This window comes from Gymnoscopelus microlampas (genome assembly GCF_963454915.1).
Source record: "Gymnoscopelus microlampas genome assembly, chromosome: 13".
NCBI classification, from domain to species: domain Eukaryota; kingdom Metazoa; phylum Chordata; class Actinopteri; order Myctophiformes; family Myctophidae; genus Gymnoscopelus; species Gymnoscopelus microlampas.
The window spans coordinates 8,406,895-8,425,853 of record NC_139950.1 but is presented as its reverse complement, the minus strand read 5'-3'; the positions used below and the strand labels follow the sequence as shown (position 1 = coordinate 8,425,853).

Genomic DNA, 18,959 nt, shown 5'->3' with positions numbered 1-18,959 from the left:
TACTCATCAACAAGTCTTTTTTTCTTCTTTTTTTTTTTTTACAGGCAACCATTAATTTGCTGATTGGGTATGAACCACCTGCCAACAGCACTCCAAACTTAAATGACCAACCTGATGCCTATATGATGTCACAAGGGGATGTCGGTGAGTCATTCAGGAAACACAAGTATCATGTTAATGACACTTATCTACATAATTATATAAATGACTTTTGATGGCTTTTAGATGTTGTCAGATGGTCAGATACAGAGTCCAGTTGGAAAGATTTGTCGAGTGTGTGTTCGCTCATGAACAGTAAATAAGGCTGATATGGAAATGATGGATGCAAATTATGCTGAAAATTGCATATAGCCGTGGCAGCGAATGAGCTTCCACAGGAAGACTTCACAACTAACCAATGAGCACATAGATTAGTCCATCCAAAATTGAATTTAATTACATTATAATCAGCAATAGCATACATTGAAGCGTTCCACGTTATTGTTAACCCATTGAGACCTGAAGCCGATTCTACACGTCTCCTAAATATCAACAGTATTCTGTGTAGTATCTTAGAATAAGCATATAGTCTAGAAATACTTGAGATGAACACACATACGGACTCACATGGCCTGATTTGAACCACACAAAGAACAGACCTAGAGACACTCATCCCCCGCAGGATGTCACACACAGAAATCACTGATCACTGGTTAATGAGGAACAGTCATTTAAACAGCACATGGTCCTTGTACTTATATACATGTATCCATACATAATATCATATATCAATATACACTAATTCACTAGTACTTATATTGTAATGCACTTACATTACAATACAACTATGCATACTACTATTGAAGGTCTAATAGACATAGTCCATTGATTACTGTGGTCATCCTTACTAGTTCGCCTAGTAAGACATTCCCGATTAGTTACAGAAACCCTAAACCCTTTCATAGGAGATAAAGGCCCGTTCTCTTAGGAGGTCCAGATGTCCAGTATCCAGGGGTCATCTGACCTTAGCTGACCACTATATTGTTTTAACAGACTTACACACACACCAAACTACTTAATTTAGCACATACACATTTACACACATAGTCTCAGTATTTGTAACACACACACACCTACTACGTGCACACTGAAGTACATCCATACATGCCCACACACACACACACACACACACACACACACAGGACACACACAGTTAGACATCTGGATCAGAACACATACACCTCGTTTGAGCACCACCTCAGTGGTGCTCAATCTTTTTCATGTCAAGGACCCCCAAAATGATATGTATTTGGACCGCGGACCCCCATCAAAATATTTAGTTCCAGGAACCCCCCAGAAGCAAAAAATTGAGTTAAAAATGTTCGCTTAAAAATATATATATATTCAAAGATTTGCACATATTTTAACGATTTTTCAAAAATAGCAGATCTACAAGCTCGTAGCGCGGCACTCGGTACCGCGCTATGAGTTTGTAGATCTGCTATTTTTGAATAGCCAAAGTGTAAAATAATGCTTTTTAGCTCAAATCAAAAAATGACACAGTTCCAGGTCTTAATGGGTTAAGCAGATAATACCTCAAAGTGTCTACATTTCTAGTGTCTAAATGTCTATTGAACAGGGAGGGCAGGGGACATGGTTCAGTTATGTCCTGTACACAAAACAGGATCCCAGTCTCTTGTCCACGAAGATGAGGATCTTGTGGTCATGAGATGATCTCATCTTATATCCTGTGGCCACAAGATCTTCCGTGCGCTTCAGTTAGTTGTCATGGACACAATACACAATATTTCGTTTTTCAACAATATATTTATAGATATGCATCCCATGTCTATGACGCATTATAAACATACTTATAATCAGACGCGTCGCTAGGTCTCTACTAGGTCGGGGGCTTAGCCCCGCAGGCAACGGGCACATGCACGCGCGCGCAGCGCGCGTGCATGTGCCCCTCCTCCCGCGCGCGGGAGGAGGGGCTTTTAATTTTTAAAACTTTTAATTTTTTTTATTGGTGGCTTTGGACAAAACATTGGTGGCTATAGCCACCGAAGCCCACCCCTAACGACGCCACTGCTTATAATGTATTATGTATATGTGTATGTATAACCTTATCAGTCATTATAGAATGCTTTATAATGTGTTTTGATTATTGTTATTAAGAATTATGAATATTTATGAGATAACTATAATTATACAGTGTTATAAGCAGATTATAATATATTATAAGTATGTTTATGAGGCATTATAGACATGGTGTGCATAGCAAGTGTTACTATTTCTTTTTACATACAGTACAAAAACAAAACAATATGCACTTGCCGGTACATAAAAAAATACATGACAATTACACAAAATGCTAACAATAAAAGGACCACAAACAATAACAAGAACGGCACTACTCCTCTCCAGGTTCTTCCATTAAATGTGACACAGCACCATTTTTTATATATTGCATAAAACGACCCCACACTTTCTGAAACATATCTTGCTTGTCCTTAAGGATGCATTGTATGTAATTATTTCCAGAGGTAGACATAGAGACAGTTCCTTGAACCACTGTGCAATGCTTGGTTTGTCCGACCTCTTCCAGGTCAATGCTATTACTCTTTCAGCTTGTGAGACAGACGCCTATAAACATGATCATTGCTCATTTGTTTTATGTCCATCTGGATAAATGCTAAAGCAGAAAGAACTTTGGTTCCGGTTCAATATCAATTAACAAGATCCTCTGTATCTCCTTCAACTTCCCTCAATACACAACATTTTACTGGTTGTGTGCATTTCCTTTGTTAATTTGGACAATTCTATTGCTTGTTTTGTTCTGTTATTTAGTTAAAGCCCTTTTTAAATTCAGTTTCTAAAGTAGCGTTATACAATAAAAATAAAAGATTATTATAGAACTATATCCCACAGGATTTCATAGTTATGGCTTATATAGTTATATAGTTATTATATATATAGTTATATAGTTATAGCCATGTCTTCCGTGTGATCCACGAGTGATGTTTCTGGTTGTGTAGTACAATAGTAATAGTCCTTGGGCCAAACCCCAAAATCTCACATATCGCTACCACCTGGGATGGCAAATTCTAGTTGGGATTTTTTTATTCCTATACATCCCTAGATATTATTTTTGTATGATAGACCTTCCTGAGGCCCAGCTAAATTGGGGTTATCAGCTGCTAAAGTTACCACCCCCCATTGAAAAATGGCATTTTAGACACATGTGCATATCTTGGTATTGGCTCACGTTCAGGGCATATTACAATGTTTTATATTTTATGTTTGGTATCATTTTTAAGGGGACACTTTGAGCTTTCATTCGAGCCCTTTGGTGACTATGTATGATAAGTACAGTGGTCACTGGAGCTCTTCAAACCTTTAATAACCTTTTTTTTCTCACAATTTCCGCCTAAACCATATATTTTCTTTTAGTTCTGTGGCATCAAGAAACATCAGAGACACAAAACACAACAACTGGAATACTGACATGACCCTAAGGATTCAGGAAATGTATAATTTACCCATAGTATTTCATTCTGGGGTGGTCATTTTCAGCCTTATCTTAAACAAGCACTTTTTATGAGAAATGGACCGGTCAATAGGCATATAAGAAAGAGTACCACTAAACCTCCCTAAACATTGATACAAAAGGGTTTTCAATTGATTCTGGTACCTTTAGGCATGCTTGAGAACATCCCAAATATCCAGGAAAATATACTTAGCAGAAAGGCATAATTTTCAAGATGCCATCCAAGATGGTCATGCAGTTCTGGGCAAGAACCATGCAGTGTTTTGCATGCAGTACAAATATGTAATTTCTGCCTATTGTAAAAAGGAGACCACTTCTAGGAGAGGAGACTGCATCTATAGCTGTATGAGACCACTGTACTGTATCTAGAAACCACTGTACTGTATCTAGACCACCACACTGTATCTATTGCTATCTGAGACCACTTTACTGTATCTAGAGACCACTGTATTGTGTATATATACCACTGTACTGCATCTATTGCTATATGAGACCACTGGACTGCATCTATAGCTATATGAGACCACTGTATTGTGTATATATACCACTGTACTGCATCTATTGCTATATGAGACCACTGTACTGCATCTATAGCTATATGAGACCACTGTATTGCATCTAGACCACTGTGCTGCATCTTTATCCCACTGTACTGAATCTATAAACCACTGTACTGCATATATAGACCATTGTACTGCATCTAAAGACCACTGTACTGCATCTATAGACTAGCTACTGTATCTATAGACTGCTGTACTGTATCGATAGACCACTGTAGTGCATCTGTAGACCATGTAGTGCATCTGTAGACCCCTGTCGTGATCTGTAGACCCCTCTAGTGTGTCTGTAGACCCCTCTAGTATGTCTGTAGACTACTGTCGTGATCTGTAGACATCTCTGGACACCGATACTGCATCTGTAGACCCCTCTACTGCATCTGTAGACCACTCTAGTGCATCTGTAGACCACTCTAGTGCATCTGTAGACCCCTCTACTGCATCTGTAGACCCCTCTACTGCATCTGTAGACCCCTCTACTGCATCTGTAGACCCCTCTACTGCATCTGTAGACCACTCTAGTGCATCTGTAGACCCCTCTACTGCATCTGTAGACCCCTCTACTGCATCTGTAGACCACTCTAGTGCATCTGTAGACCCCTCTACTGCATCTGTAGACCCCTCTAGTGCATCTGTAGACCCCTCTACTGCATCTGTAGACCCCTCTACTGCATCTGTAGACCCCTCTACTGCATCTGTAGACCCCTCTACTGCATCTGTAGACCCCTCTACTGCATCTGTAGACCCCTCTACTGCATCTGTAGACCACTCTAGTGCATCTGTAGACCCCTCTACTGCATCTGTAGACCACTCTAGTGCATCTGTAGACCCCTCTACTGCATCTGTAGACCCCTCTACTGCATCTGTAGACCACTCTAGTGCATCTGTAGACCCCTCTACTGCATCTGTAGACCCCTCTACTGCATCTGTAGACCACTCTAGTGCATCTGTAGACCCCTCTACTGCATCTGTAGACCCCTCTACTGCATCTGTAGACCCCTATACTGCATCTGTAGACCCTATACTGCATCTGTAGGCCCCTATACTGCATCTGTAGACCCCTATACTGCATCTGTAGACCCCTATACTGCATCTGTATATCACTCTAGTGCATCTGTAGACCCCTCTACTGCATCTGTAGACCACTCTACTGCATCTGTAGACCACTCTAGTGCATCTGTAGACCCCTCTACTGCATCTGTAGACCACTCTACTGCATCTGTAGACCCCTCTACTGCATCTGTAGACCACTCTACTGCATCTGTAGACCCCTCTACTGCATCTGTAGACCACTCTACTGCATCTGTAGACCACTCTAGTGCATCTGTAGACCCCTCTACTGCATCTGTAGACCACTCTACTGCATCTGTAGACCACTCTAGTGCATCTGTAGACCCCTCTACTGCATCTGTAGACCACTCTACTGCATCTGTAGACCACTCTAGTGCATCTGTAGACCCCTCTACTGCATCTGTAGACCACTCTACTGCATCTGTAGATCACTCTAGTGCATCTGTAGACCCCTCTACTGCATCTGTAGACCACTCTACTGCATCTGTAGACCACTCTAGTGCATCTGTGGACCCCTCTACTGCATCTGTAGACCACTCTAATGCATCTGTAGACCACTCTACTGCATCTGTAGATCACTCTAGTGCATCTGTAGACCACTCTAGTGCATCTGTAGACCACTCTACTGCATCTGTAGATCACTGTACTGCATCTACCGAGCCTTTGTGGCGACATAGTCATGTTAAATGTGCTTTATATATACATGTTTAAAGCTGTGTTGAGTTGAGATGCAGTATAGTGGTCTATAGATACAGTACAGTGGTCAATGTATGTGGTCTATAGATGCAGTACAATGGTCTATACATGCAGTACAGTAGTTTATAGATTCAGTACAGTGGGATTGGATGCAGCACAGTGGTTTATAGATTCAGTACAGTGGGATATAGATGCAGCACAGTGGTCTAGATGCAATACAGTGGTCTCATATATGCAGTATAGTGGTCTCATGTAGCAATAGATGCAGTACAGTGGTATATATACAATACAGTGGTCTCTAGATACATTAAAGTGGTCTCATATAGCAATAGATACAGTGTGGTGGTCTAGATACAGTACAGTGGTTTCTAGATACAGTGCAGTGGTCTCATACAGCTATAGATGCAGTCTCCTCTCCTAGAAGTGGTCTCCTTTTTACAATAGGCAGAAATTACATATTTGTACTGCATGCAAAACACTGCATGGTTCTTGCCCAGAACTGCATGAGATAGGCATACATTTGGCATGTCTGTACAGGAGAGGCTTGTAGGTATCCATGTAACCCATTTTCATTCACATATATTGAGGTGACAGCTCAAGGGACCATTTGGAAAATGGTGATGGTCGTTTTTCCCTCGCCAAAATGTTGTCTTAACTTTGAATCATTAGGTATTTAGCCCCCTTCCCGACAAGGTAGCATGACAAGGTTGGTCCCCTTGGAAACCTGAGGTTGTCTGGAATCAAATGGTATCTCTATCTTTGGGCTACGTCTAAATTTGAGTGTTCCACAGTCTCCGAAAGACAGTCTCGCCGGCGTTCCAGCCAGCCATCCCGCAGGTCTCATAGGGTTAATAAAACATTGAAAAAAACACACTTGGGACTTTTTCTTGGGATCATCAAAATCCCAATATTAGAGGTCCTATGGATGCCAAAAATCAAAACTAGAAAAAAAAATAAGCAGTCGCGCGTGGACCCCTCCTAGGGCCTCTACTACTTCAGCTTTGATTCCTGAAAAAACTGCTCCACCACCAAATAGGCCACACCCACTTCATCAACTACTTTAATTGGACACAGGTTTGTTTAATTTATTTAAAAAAAGGAGCAGTGTGATGTCCAAAAAGTGTGTTATATAACTTTTAATATGTTGTTGGCTATGAATGAAAATCCGCCTATAGAGAAAAATAACAACATGTCAAAAAATATAAAAAGCTGCTCCTATGGAAAGTCTATCATATTTTTATTTACTTATATTGGCCCAAAAAACAATTTAGTATAGGTAAGGTTTTGCCAACTTAGTGGTAGCGATATCTCGTCTGGCCCAAGGACTATAAGGTGTTAACCCATTAATACCTGGAACGCATCTGTGTCACTTTAGATGTCTTTGGCTATTCAAAAATAGCAGATATACAAGCTCATAGCGCGGCACCGAGTGCCGCGCTATGAGCTTGTAGATCTGCTATTTTTGAAAAATCTTGAAAACATTTTTTTTGATTTTTTTCCAAAAAATGTTATGATTTAGATTTTTTTTAAAGAATCGCCTTAATGGGTTAATATACATTATGTGTGTGTGGTTTTGCATCTCAGGTGGGGGTGAGGAGGGAGCAGAGGGGGATGAGGATATGGGAGGGGGGGCTCAGGTGGGCATTCCGGGAGCTGCCCCCCCACCAGGCCAGACTGGGAACCCCAGTCATAAAGCCATCCGCTTCAGCCGTAACAGTCAGAGAGCCCTGGTCAACAAACTTCAGGATTTCCAGGTATTGTACTCGACACATGGTTGGTTTTTGATAACTTTCAAAATGCAAAAACCTCAAGTGTAGATAAGAGGACCAATTGTGTAGTGTTTTTTCTAGAGAAGTAGGCGCACACACACACACACACACACACACACACACACACACACACACACACGCGCACACACGCACACACGCACACACACACACACACACACACACACACACACACACACACACACACACACACACACACACACACACACACACACACACACACACACACTCAAAAGTCTAGTTTTGCATTGCAATAGACTAGATCCCTATATTTTATACAGTCACGTTTATTTGTGAAATCATTCCGATCTGAGATTCCAATTTAGCTGTTTACATGAGGCATTTTTCTTCTGATTGGGCTGTCATTCAGAATGTTAGTGGAATTGGGGTCCAGGTAAACACAGGCAAATTATGGTGATGTTTGCTGGTGACCAAGAGGAACTGTAACAGGACGACTGTGTCACTGTCGTTTGTCCAGATTCGTGTTCGAGTTATTGAGAGTCGACAGCTGCCTGGCAACAACATCAAGCCGGTGGTCAAGGTGAACGTATGTGGACAGACGCACAGGACCAGAGTCAGAAGAGGGAATAATCCATTCTTTGATGAGGTAACGAGTCTGTTATCTCACTGTAACACCATTCTTTGATAAGTACAAAAGTATTGCCATCAAAATGTGGTAAAGTACTAAAAGTAAAAGTACTCATTATTCAGAATTGACCATTTCACAAGTTTTCAAATGTATAAAATGCATACAAATCTTTTGAAAATTGCTGATTTACAATCTTGCAACGCATTGTGAGCTTGTAGCCGAAATGTATATACCGCTGAAGTGGTTAATGCATGTTTTGTAATAATAATCAAAATAACAACAAAAATACAAAATAACTAGCAACTAAAGTTTCCAAATAATTATAGTGGAGTAAAAGTACAATATTTACCTTTGGGATGTAGTGGAGTAGAAGTAAAATTATTGAAAATTGGAAGTACTCCAGTTAAGTAAAAATACCTAAAATTTACTTAAGTACAGTACTTGAGTAAATGTACTTAGTTACTTTACACCACTGCGAGTCAGTTACCTTACTGTAACACCATGCACACAAAATGCACTTCTCTCAAAGAGCGGCTTATGTTAAAGTGGAACTCCTCTGAGTTTTCATCAGAATCCTATCTTTGTATTGTGAGGAGGACATAAACTTCCTGTTGCATTCTGTGTTGAGAGCTGGGGAACCTCCGCTTACTACATACTGTACAGTGTTTTGAAACGAACCGTTTCATGTAGATTGTGCTCAGATTTTCATTAGGAAATGTTAAGTCAGATTTTCAATTTTTACACATTGTTGCAGCTTGTTTTACTTCCTTTCACCTTCTGTCTTTACTACTGCAGTTGATCTCCCTTCGTTCGCTTGTATCTAATCCTTCTCGTCTGCATCTTCTCCTATCGCAGTCCATACCAAAGCATAAGCATCTCACCTTAATATGTTGTAAGTCCTGTGACGTTTGATGACATAATGACAACTACAGCATTTTTACTCTTAAGAGAAATACGCAGAACTATAGAAAGGTGTTTCTTATGTATACATCTTTCCTCAGATATTCTTCTACAATGTGAACATGCTCCCCTCAGAGCTGTTTGAGGAGTACATCATTTTCCGGGTGAGTACAGATGATGTGTCTCTGGAATGTACTTTTTAAAATGATTCCAGAGTTTGCAGTGGTCTTGTGATGTATTGTTGACAGCATTGTCTCTGGTTTCTCTTAACCAGGTCTATGACTCCTACTCACTCAGATCAGACAGTCTAATGGGGGAGTTCAAGGTAAAGTATGAGATCAAATGCTTATTTATGATCTACCTAGTGGCAGTGTTCTCTCTAGCATTGTTCTCTTTACAGTCCTACAGAATGAAGATTTGTTCCACTAACTTGACATTCTCTCTTTGTTTATCTAGGTGGATGTTGGCTTCATCTACGATGAGCCTGGTTAGTCTTTTCTCATAGAAAGCTCACTCGGTATTGGATGAGTGTTTCTCTCAGTCTTATCAGAATTCCTTGTGTTCACGGTGAGTGTGACTGTGCTGTGTCATTTGCAGCTCATGCTGTAATGAGGAGATGGCTTCTGCTGAGTGATCCTGATGACTCCAGCTCAGCAGCCAGAGGTTACCTGAAGGTCAGCGTGATGATTGTTGGAACTGGAGATGAACCACAGGTACGAATGTCACCTCGCACTCACCGTCGTCTTGTCTCTGTTGAGCACAGATAAGAATAGCCGGGGATCGAACCGGGAATCTTCCAATTCCTAAGTACAGTAGCTGTACAATGTAGAATAGATGGAAGGCTACATGAAATGACATATTGGCAAATAAATATTTCCCTAACAAAAGTACACTCTTTTTTTAATTATATGTTATGTCTTTAATGCCACATTTCCCTCATGTTAAACATTGTGTCATTGAGTGTCTTCTTGTCCATGCAGAGTGAGAGGAGGGACAGTAATGATGAACAGGATGACATAGAGAGTAACCTGCTGGTACCGGCCGGTGTCACATTACGATGGGTCACTCTGAACCTCAAAGTCTACCGCGCTGAAGATATGCCCCAAAGTAACTATCTCTGATTTGATCACACACCTGAAAGACTCTTTCAGTACAATATCAAGCTTCTCAGTGAAAATAACAAGATCTTGTATTGCAGTGGATGATGCCTTTATCCAGACAGTCAAACATGTTTTCGGAGGCGAAGGAGACAAGAAAAACTTGGTGGATCCATTTTTGGAAATTGGCTTTGCTGGGAAAAAGGTATTGTTCAACAGCATGTTCAAGTACTGCACAAACAAACATTGCTTATATGTTAACGTGTTCTCTCACGCCAGAGAATGTTACAGATTCAAGATGTTGGTGTGGATTTGTTTTAGCTCTGCACCAAGATTATAGAGAAGAACGCAAATCCAGAGTGGAACCAATTAATCAACCTCCAGGTCAAGGTATGAAAGATGAATATTTTGATGAATATTTTGATATTCTGTTCAATTTCATTTGGTATTGATCAACACTGCAACTTTAAACAACATTTAAAGTCTAAAGTATACATCGTAGTACAGCGGTGTTGCTACCTGAACATCAGTTATTTTAGGCAAGAAACACCGTCATGTGATGGAGTATAAATTAACCTTAACTCTTCCTCCTTTGTGCTGTGCAGTTCCCCTCCATGTGTGAGCGTATCAAGCTGACAGTTTACGACTGGTAAGCTCCAGAAACCTTCATACAGTGGATGATGGCATCACAGGTAACAAACCAGTGACAAACCAGTTTACCATACCAGTTCACTCCTTTCAGGGATCGCGTGACCAAGAATGACACCATCGGTACCACCTTTTTGAATCTGAACCAAATAGCATCGTCTGGGGGTGAGGTTGAAGGTAATAACAGAATGTTTGTCTGTTTATCATCACTATATGCTTGCTTAACTATTTATGTTAAGTACATTGAATTCTTTGCCTTGTTGTTGAAATGTGCTTTACACACTTGCCTTGCCTTGCCTAGATGGCTGACCTAGAAAGGACAGTTTAATTCATGACATTTAGGCCCCGTTCAGACGACAACGGTCTCTAGAAAAACGGCAAAATAAAGATGTGCTGTCCTGTCTAAACCCGAAATAAATAGTGAGAACGCAGCGTCACTTTGCCCTTTTTTCTAGAGACCGATGTCGTCTAAACGGGGCCATAGTAAAGTTAGAAAAGACAGAAGTCCCACATTACGTTTTTTCAGTCATGATATAGACTATATCAGACATAATATACTGTAATTATAGTAAGTGTATGTGATGATCAGATCCAACACCACTATCGATAAGAGTAAATGGCCCTATTGATTAAATGTGAATGATGTCACGACTCGATTCAATCACCCTTTTGGCTGCACAAGAGCGCATTAGAGCCTGATGCCACATTGTGACCCCGCTGGGAGTGGAATGCAGAGTGAATTGTTGTTATTATAGTTAAGTTTAGGCATGGGTTTGGTGTGGTTAAGCTTAGGGTAAGGATTCAGGGAGGGCATTCCAGTGGGTTTTCCGTCCAGTTTCTTGGCTGGCCATCTGGTGAGGAACCTTTATGCTGGATTAGTATCAAATCACTTTAATTTGCAATACTTTATGTTGCATAGCACATCTTATATCATGTAATTAACCTTTCAAACTAATTTTGTATGTGCCTTTTTATGTTTGAAACAGACACGCCTGCCGAAAGTGAAAGTGCATTGTCCGCCGAACGTAAGAGATGATTTGCATGTTTGCATGCAGCCATTGTTTTAAAGCCATGTTTGAAACAGGCGTACATTCAGCTACTAACTAACTACACACAGCTAAAGAACAGCTACCTGTCTCTTGTCATGTCTGTCTGTCTGTCTGTCTGTCTGTCTGTCTGTCTGTCTGTCTGTCCATCCACATCCTGTTGTCTTCCAAAGCTCCAATACACCACAGAATCCTGAGTGTTAATTGTAAACACTGAAAGTGTAAAAATGGACTCTGCATTCTACTGTGTTTTGATTACATCTGATTACTGATTGCATTGCCCAGAATTGGCTTAACCATGGGCAAATAGATGTCCAAATTGTAAGCAGACTCTCTCTCTCACTCACACACACACGCACGCACGCACGCACGCACGCACGCACGCACGCACGCACGCACGCACGCACGCACGCACGCACACACACACACACACACACTGCTGTGGGTTGAGAGTCTAACATTTTTACATTCAACAATTAACCTAATACTCAGGATATTGCGGTGTGTTCCCAGTAATGGTGGTTGAGTGGGCTGGTCTGAACGTAACGGGGGATGGAGAGTCAGAATGAAGGAACATGCTGCAGCCATATTTTTCCTGCTTATCCACTGTACCATCTACTGTATACTTATGAATTACAGTCCTATAATAAAATGCATCTTATAAGTGCAACTCACTTTGTGTTCCAGTCAGCACAGCCGAGTCTGAAGTTGGGTTTCTCCCAGCCTTTGGGCCATGTTATGTTAACCTTTATGGGAGTACCAGAGAATTCACTGGCCTCCCTGATCCATATGATGAGCTCAACATGGGCAAGGTAAGTCCACACACACTCAAGTAAATGCTATCACAGACACGTTAGTTCGATCTCCACTCTACACATTAATCCAATGCATATAAGCATGAACCCCTCTAGGCTAACAGCAAACAAGTCTCCAAATGGCTTCTCAATTTTGTCTCCACCAATATAATTAATTGGTGTGTCATTACTGTCTTTTCTCTCAAATGAAGCAGTATTTGTTTGATTTCTATTGTGCTTTTTCCAGGGTGAAGGGGTGGCCTATAGGGGGAGGGTCCTCATTGAATTATCCACTCAGCTGGAAGGAAAGCCTGAGAAGAATGTGGACGATATCTCCAGCGACGACATCCTGGTGGCTCAGGTACAGAGAATAGACCAACCTTATGATAATATAAATTAGTCATTGCCTCTCTCTCACTCAATGTCTCATAGATAAGCTGCTGTGTAGCGATGTTGTGGTTTACATGAATACATTACTACACCATTCATCCATTGATCTACTGACACCATGACCCTCTTCCTGGAGAGCAGAAATACCAGCGGAGGAGGAAGTTCTCCCTGTGTGCCGTGTTCCACAGTGCCTGCATGCTCCAGGAGCCAGGTGAACCCATCCAGTTTGAGGTCAGCATCGGTAACTATGGCAACAAATTGGACTCCACCTGCAAGCCCCTGGCATCCACCACCCAGTACAGCTTCGCTGTGTTTGACGGTAAGAACATGAGCATTATTTAAAAACAACAATGTGGTTGGTTTCCTGTCACCCATGGAATCAGATTCTAAACTAAATGTCTGCACAAACAAGGGTTTTCTCAGGAGGGTGGGTGGCATCTTCCTAAGAGATGGTGCAAGACGCTCAGTCATCCGGGAGAGACTCGGAGTAGAGCCGCTGCTCCGATCCTTTTATGTGGAAAGAAGCCAGTTGAGGTGGCATCTAGGGCACGTCTCTTGGGAAGTTTTCCACGCACGTCCAGCTGGAAAGGGACCACAGGGCAGACTGTTACGGCTGTAGCCATGTGTAGCCATACTGCCCCCCCCCCTTGTGAGAGAGCTGATTGAGCACACCAGTGTTCAGTCAACTCATCAGGGTGTGGCTGTTAAAAGCCTGAGGAAGAGAATGGATGGGGCCAGTGGGCTATCCGGCAATGTAATACTTCGAGGGAACTGTCTATATGTTGTGTGTTTTACACAACCGAGTTCACCTAAAGTGTCGTGTTGTGGGTGCACCGGTGTTCGGTGAACTCTCCCTTTCAATGGGAGTGTGTTTTGTGTGTGTTTGTCCATCTGTTCTATGCGCCGGCTTTTTATATGATCTTGCTTTAGACTACCTTTAGTTAACAGTGAGAACATAGGTGTTTGGTGTTTTTTTAAGTCATTACGTTTTTTAATCAATACATTGTTTTTTTAATACTCCTGTTGTCTTGACTCCTTTTAAATTATGTTACACCCCATATCCCCTAGACCAACTTGGGGTCGTAACACGGACAGGTAGGGGAATTATACAGTATATCCACGCTGTTCTTGGAACACCTCGGGATCCCCCAGTCAGAAGTAGGTCATGTGGCCTGGGAAATCTGGGAATCTCTGCTTGAAATGTTACCTCTGGGACCCGATTCCTGATAGAAGATGGATTTGCGTGACAGTTGTTTTGGCAGTTACAAATTAAAGACAAAGATGTCAATCATTTCAGTCACTGACTGACTCAGTGAAGTGCAAATCTCCGCCAGGAGGCACGCCCCTCCCTCCATACATCGTTGTGTCAGTGTGGTGCGTGTCATGACATTGTTTTGGTGTTGTGCGCGTGCATGAAAAGGCACCATGGGTCAATTATATTTGTACAGGGCCAGATTGGGAACACAAATGGGAGTGTAAATGTCTGTCCAAATTGATATAAAAATAATAAAGTAGTGAGAGCTGATCCGTCAGTCTATGAAAGTAATAAAAACTATAGAGTGGTTGCCCTGATGCTAGCCTGAGGTTGCAGCCGTCAAGACTACTGCAGAAAGAAAGCTGGACAGTAGTACAGTTACAGTATTTCTACTGCTGGTGTTCGATATGACTGGGTGTATTTATGCCCAACAGGTAATCAGTACTATTACCTTCCCTGGGCTGACACTAAGCCTGTTGTGATCCTCACCTCGTTCTGGGAAGACATCAGCCACCGTCTGGATTCAGTCAACATCCTCCTCTTCATCGCAGAGAGACTGGTGAGAACTAGTCACCATGGCAGAGTCAGTGTTCATGTTCTGTGGCTGTTGTTCCATACTGTACATGTGCATTCGTCATTTTCTTCCAGGAGTCCCACCTCATCTCTTTAAAAACAGCCGTCTTAGCTAAGATGCCTGAGAACCGTCTGGCAGAGATTTGGCTGAAACTCATCAACCACTTGCTTGAGGATCTTAGCAGGTGAGACTGACATGAGCTTATATCAGGCAGTGGTGGAAAAAGTACTCAAATGTTTTACTTAAGTAAAAGTATCAATACTGTAATGTAGAAGTACTCTGTTACAAGTAAAAGTCCGGAATTCTAAATTTACTTGAGTAAAAGTACAAAAGTATTGGTATCAAAATTTACTTAAAGGTAGGGTAAGTGATTTTTTTGGGTTAAAACAAAAAGTATTTTGTTAAAAGGTTAAAGCACTATATTCTGATAGTAATCATTGCTATAGGGTGTTTTTTCAGTAACAGGAGTCTCCCCTTCTCTCCAGCTCTTTATTAAACAGAAAATACATTTTCCGGTAGGTGTCAAAATCTCAGCCAATCAGGAGAAAGTACCAATTTTTAAGCTTCATTTTTATAGTGTTCCAGTTCCAATTTTGCCTGCTCATTTCTTAGTGTCATCACTTCCAATTGCACTTGTTTAATCTGTATCCTGATTGAGTTCTCTATCCTGATTGGATAAAATTGGAAATGAAACTGAAACGAAAGCTCTTTATTCTGTTTTATAAAGAGCTGGAGAGACAAGGAGACTCCTTTTACTGAACAAACACTCTATAGCAATGAGTACTATCAGAATATAGAGCTATTTATTTAACACTTATTTTAACCAAAGAAAATCACTTACCCTACCTTTAAAGTACCAAAAGTAAAAGTACTAAACTGTTTGAAAATAGCCTAGGTATGAAATAGGGCTAAAGTGGTTAATGTATGTATGTGTAAGTGGAGTAGAAGTTAAAGTATTGGAAATTGGAAATACTCAAGTAAAGTACAAATACCTCAAAATCTTACTTAAGTACAGTACTTAAGTAAATGTACTTAGTTACCTTCCACCACTGATATCAGGCCTGTGTCATGTACAGTACATGTAGGCTTCTGTATGTCACAATTAAAACTAAATGTGTGAAGTTATATGAAAATGAAAATGAGTGGTTGTAGAGAGTATTAAAGGGATGACAAGTTTGTTTTATAAGCCAACCCGGATGTTGCATTACCTCAACACTTTTCCAATAGATGTTTTGCATTGGGTTTTGGATAAATTAACCACACTAGACCATACCCGGTCAACGCATCCGTGGGGGGATATTCGCACATGATCTGGCAACCCGGGAGGCAGTTCGTCCCATAGCTGGGCAGCCCCGTAACCATGGCGACAGTGTTTTACACAAAAACGCTAATAAGAAGCTGAGATTTGATGAAATTGAAAAACGGGCTTCACAGTTAAGTTCAGATGGTAATGGTCAATGCCTGTGTGCAAAATCAGAGCAATTGGTCCAGCCACTGAGGAGAACCGGGTAGCTTCACCTACTCACTCACCAGACAGAGGTTACTAGAATTATAGTAGGATATACCCCAGCAGCCGTATTCTGGGGAAAACCTTCACAGAAAATATCATATCGACAAGCTTGTTGTGAGCTTGTCTATAAGAAAATAAGCCCTGTAGCAAACAATGCTTTATGATATTAACTCACAAGATAATCTCCTCCACACTTTTTTTTTTTATCACACATGCAGTACACTGTATATAGCCTCAGAAACAACAAAGCACACATCAGCTTCATAATTCACAGTTGAGATATTATAGTAACGTGTGAGATATAAACGTGAGATTAATGTGAGATACTAACATGTCAGAACAAAACGTGAAATCGTATGTTAGTTACTGTATGTTAACCACAGACCTTATTTTCTGCATAAATGAAAAACCCTATGGTAAAAAACTGAACAAAATGGAAATCAAACTTGTCAGTGGAAATCACAGTGAACGCCTAGGACTACAACTTGTGTAACTGTCTTTGACGGAGCTGTGCTTTGTTTTAAAGTGAGCTATTCCGAATTAACTTTGATTAACAAACGGCCTCTGATAGTTTCCAACTTCCCGAGATGGAGGGGTGCCAAAACCTGACTGCGCTGGACCTGCAGATAAAGAAGTTGCGCGACTGTGCGGCGGCCAACATGAGGCAGATGGCCGGACGCATGAAAGAGGAGGCCGTTGACGTCAAAGCCACTATCAGCGACATCGAAGACTGGTTGGACAGACTGAAGCAACTGGCAGAGGAGGTCAGCATTGAAACCATCCGTGACTCTATACTGTACGGAGCCAAGCTAGCAAGCTATTGGGAAACAATGATGCTGAGATGCTAGTAACAAACAAAATATAACTATTGTAAACTGAAAAATGTTTGAAAAAATGTATAACATTTGACAGAAGAATGTGTAGAGATAACTTCCTTGGCTTACTAGAAATGTGGCGCTGATCGGTCCTGCAGTTTGCGAGATTAGGCCTTGACAGACAAAAGGACACACACACACACACACACACACACACACACACACACACACACACACACACACACACACACACACACACACACACACACACACACACACACACACACACACACACACACACAGACAGACAGACCCATTTGTAGACTGCTTGCCTCCTCCCTAACATTCATATGTGTATCCCTCTCTCTCTCTTTTGCTCCTTCAGCCCCAAAACAGCATGCCAGACATTATCATATGGATGTTGAGAGGAGGGAAGCGGGTGGCGTACGCCCGCGTACCGGCCAACCGGATTCTCTACTCCACCTTCAACGAGCAGGCCTGTGGGAAGTACTGCGGAAAGACCCAGACCATCTTCATGCAGGTGCCAGTCCAGTGCTGAAACAACAGCTCTTTTGAAACCTTCTTTTACTGTTAAATGCTTTTAAAAATACAATACAAACTTTTGTTCTTTGTTAGTACCCCATGGACAAGGACAAAGGTTTGAAGATCCCTGTGCAGCTTCGTGTCAACATGTGGCTGGGTCTATCTGCCCATGAGAAGAAGTTCAACAGCTTCTCTGAGGGAGCCTTCAGTGTTTTTGTTGAAATGGTATCTATATAACACTGTTTTTTTGTTGTTGTAAAGTAATAGATTGTTTTATCCATTTTATTGAAAGCAATCCACGAGCATGCTTGTTCTCTCTCTCTCTCCCCCTCTGTGTCTCTCTCTCTAGTATGAGAACCAGGCCTGTGTGGTTGGGAAGTGGGGAACCACGGGTCTGGTGGGCCGCCATAAGTTCTCAGACATGACTGGGAAGGTGAAACTGAAACGGGAGCGTTTCATGCCCCCGCGAGAATGGGAATGGGAGGAAGACTGGTTTGTTGACCCGGAGAGAAGGTAAACACACACACACACACACACACACACACACACACACACACACACACACACACACACACACACACACAAACACAGCTGTACGTGCTTTAGGGCTTCGCGAGCTTCAAGTCCATACATCCTGTTATCAGTGTGTCATTCAGCATAGAATGCCGGGGCACGGTGTTCACGTTCAGAAACTTAATCGCTCATCAATCACTTTGTTTTTCCAGCCACCACCATATCAGCAGCACAATCAGAGGAAATGATTACGAATTTTGGCATTCCCCAAGTAGTGGGTGAACGAGCCCTGGTTCCCTGGCCTACAGCCTCCTTTTTTTGTGGACGCGTGTTTACATTCTTCCACTGCGGCCCATGTAAATACCCTTTAGCACAGTAAAAGCCCATCTTCCTGAGCGGTTCCGCTCCACTTAGCACATAGCTGCCCTGTGAGTCACACACAGTGTTGCCAGATTCTGTGAGAGAAACAAGCAACCAGGTCTAGGAAAACCAGCCCAAAAGAAGCGACTATGGGCCACATGAGCACTTTAACATATACATCAGCTATTTGAAAATAGCGTCGCATCGCGACGCGTTGTGAGCTTGTAGATCGGCTATTTTCAAATACAATCTGGCGGGGAAATTATTGCGACCGTAGGTCGCACT

At 41.7% G+C, this 18,959-nt stretch overlaps 1 protein-coding gene across 5 annotated transcripts in view; it reads left to right on the top strand.

Moving 5' to 3' along the window:
• Nucleotides 1-18,959, top strand: part of LOC311058907 (myoferlin-like) — a gene marked incomplete at its 5' end in the record, with an annotated part of 235,365 nt that overhangs the window by 65,847 nt on the left and 150,559 nt on the right. For 4 of the 5 annotated variants that reach the window (XR_014602097.1, XM_084076435.1, XM_084076436.1 and 1 more), the window contains 22 exons: nucleotides 45-144; nucleotides 7,438-7,607; nucleotides 8,119-8,247; nucleotides 9,231-9,293; nucleotides 9,404-9,454; nucleotides 9,586-9,616; nucleotides 9,727-9,842; nucleotides 10,110-10,236; nucleotides 10,328-10,431; nucleotides 10,548-10,616; nucleotides 10,832-10,875; nucleotides 10,969-11,051; nucleotides 11,861-11,899; nucleotides 12,608-12,732; nucleotides 12,962-13,075; nucleotides 13,246-13,423; nucleotides 14,794-14,918; nucleotides 15,008-15,117; nucleotides 17,015-17,207; nucleotides 17,644-17,799; nucleotides 17,895-18,026; nucleotides 18,151-18,314. Coding sequence is in view for 4 of the 5 variants with exons in the window: in XM_084076435.1 (XP_083932561.1) it covers nucleotides 45-144; nucleotides 7,438-7,607; nucleotides 8,119-8,247; nucleotides 9,231-9,293; nucleotides 9,404-9,454; nucleotides 9,586-9,616; nucleotides 9,727-9,842; nucleotides 10,110-10,236; nucleotides 10,328-10,431; nucleotides 10,548-10,616; nucleotides 10,832-10,875; nucleotides 10,969-11,051; nucleotides 11,861-11,899; nucleotides 12,608-12,732; nucleotides 12,962-13,075; nucleotides 13,246-13,423; nucleotides 14,794-14,918; nucleotides 15,008-15,117; nucleotides 17,015-17,207; nucleotides 17,644-17,799; nucleotides 17,895-18,026; nucleotides 18,151-18,314 (2,423 nt within the window). The remainder of the gene's footprint in view (nucleotides 1-44; nucleotides 145-7,437; nucleotides 7,608-8,118; nucleotides 8,248-9,230; nucleotides 9,294-9,403; nucleotides 9,455-9,585; nucleotides 9,617-9,726; nucleotides 9,843-10,109; nucleotides 10,237-10,327; nucleotides 10,432-10,547; nucleotides 10,617-10,831; nucleotides 10,876-10,968; nucleotides 11,052-11,860; nucleotides 11,900-12,607; nucleotides 12,733-12,961; nucleotides 13,076-13,245; nucleotides 13,424-14,793; nucleotides 14,919-15,007; nucleotides 15,118-17,014; nucleotides 17,208-17,643; nucleotides 17,800-17,894; nucleotides 18,027-18,150; nucleotides 18,315-18,959) is intronic. The other variant, XM_084076437.1, reaches the window with a different exon arrangement.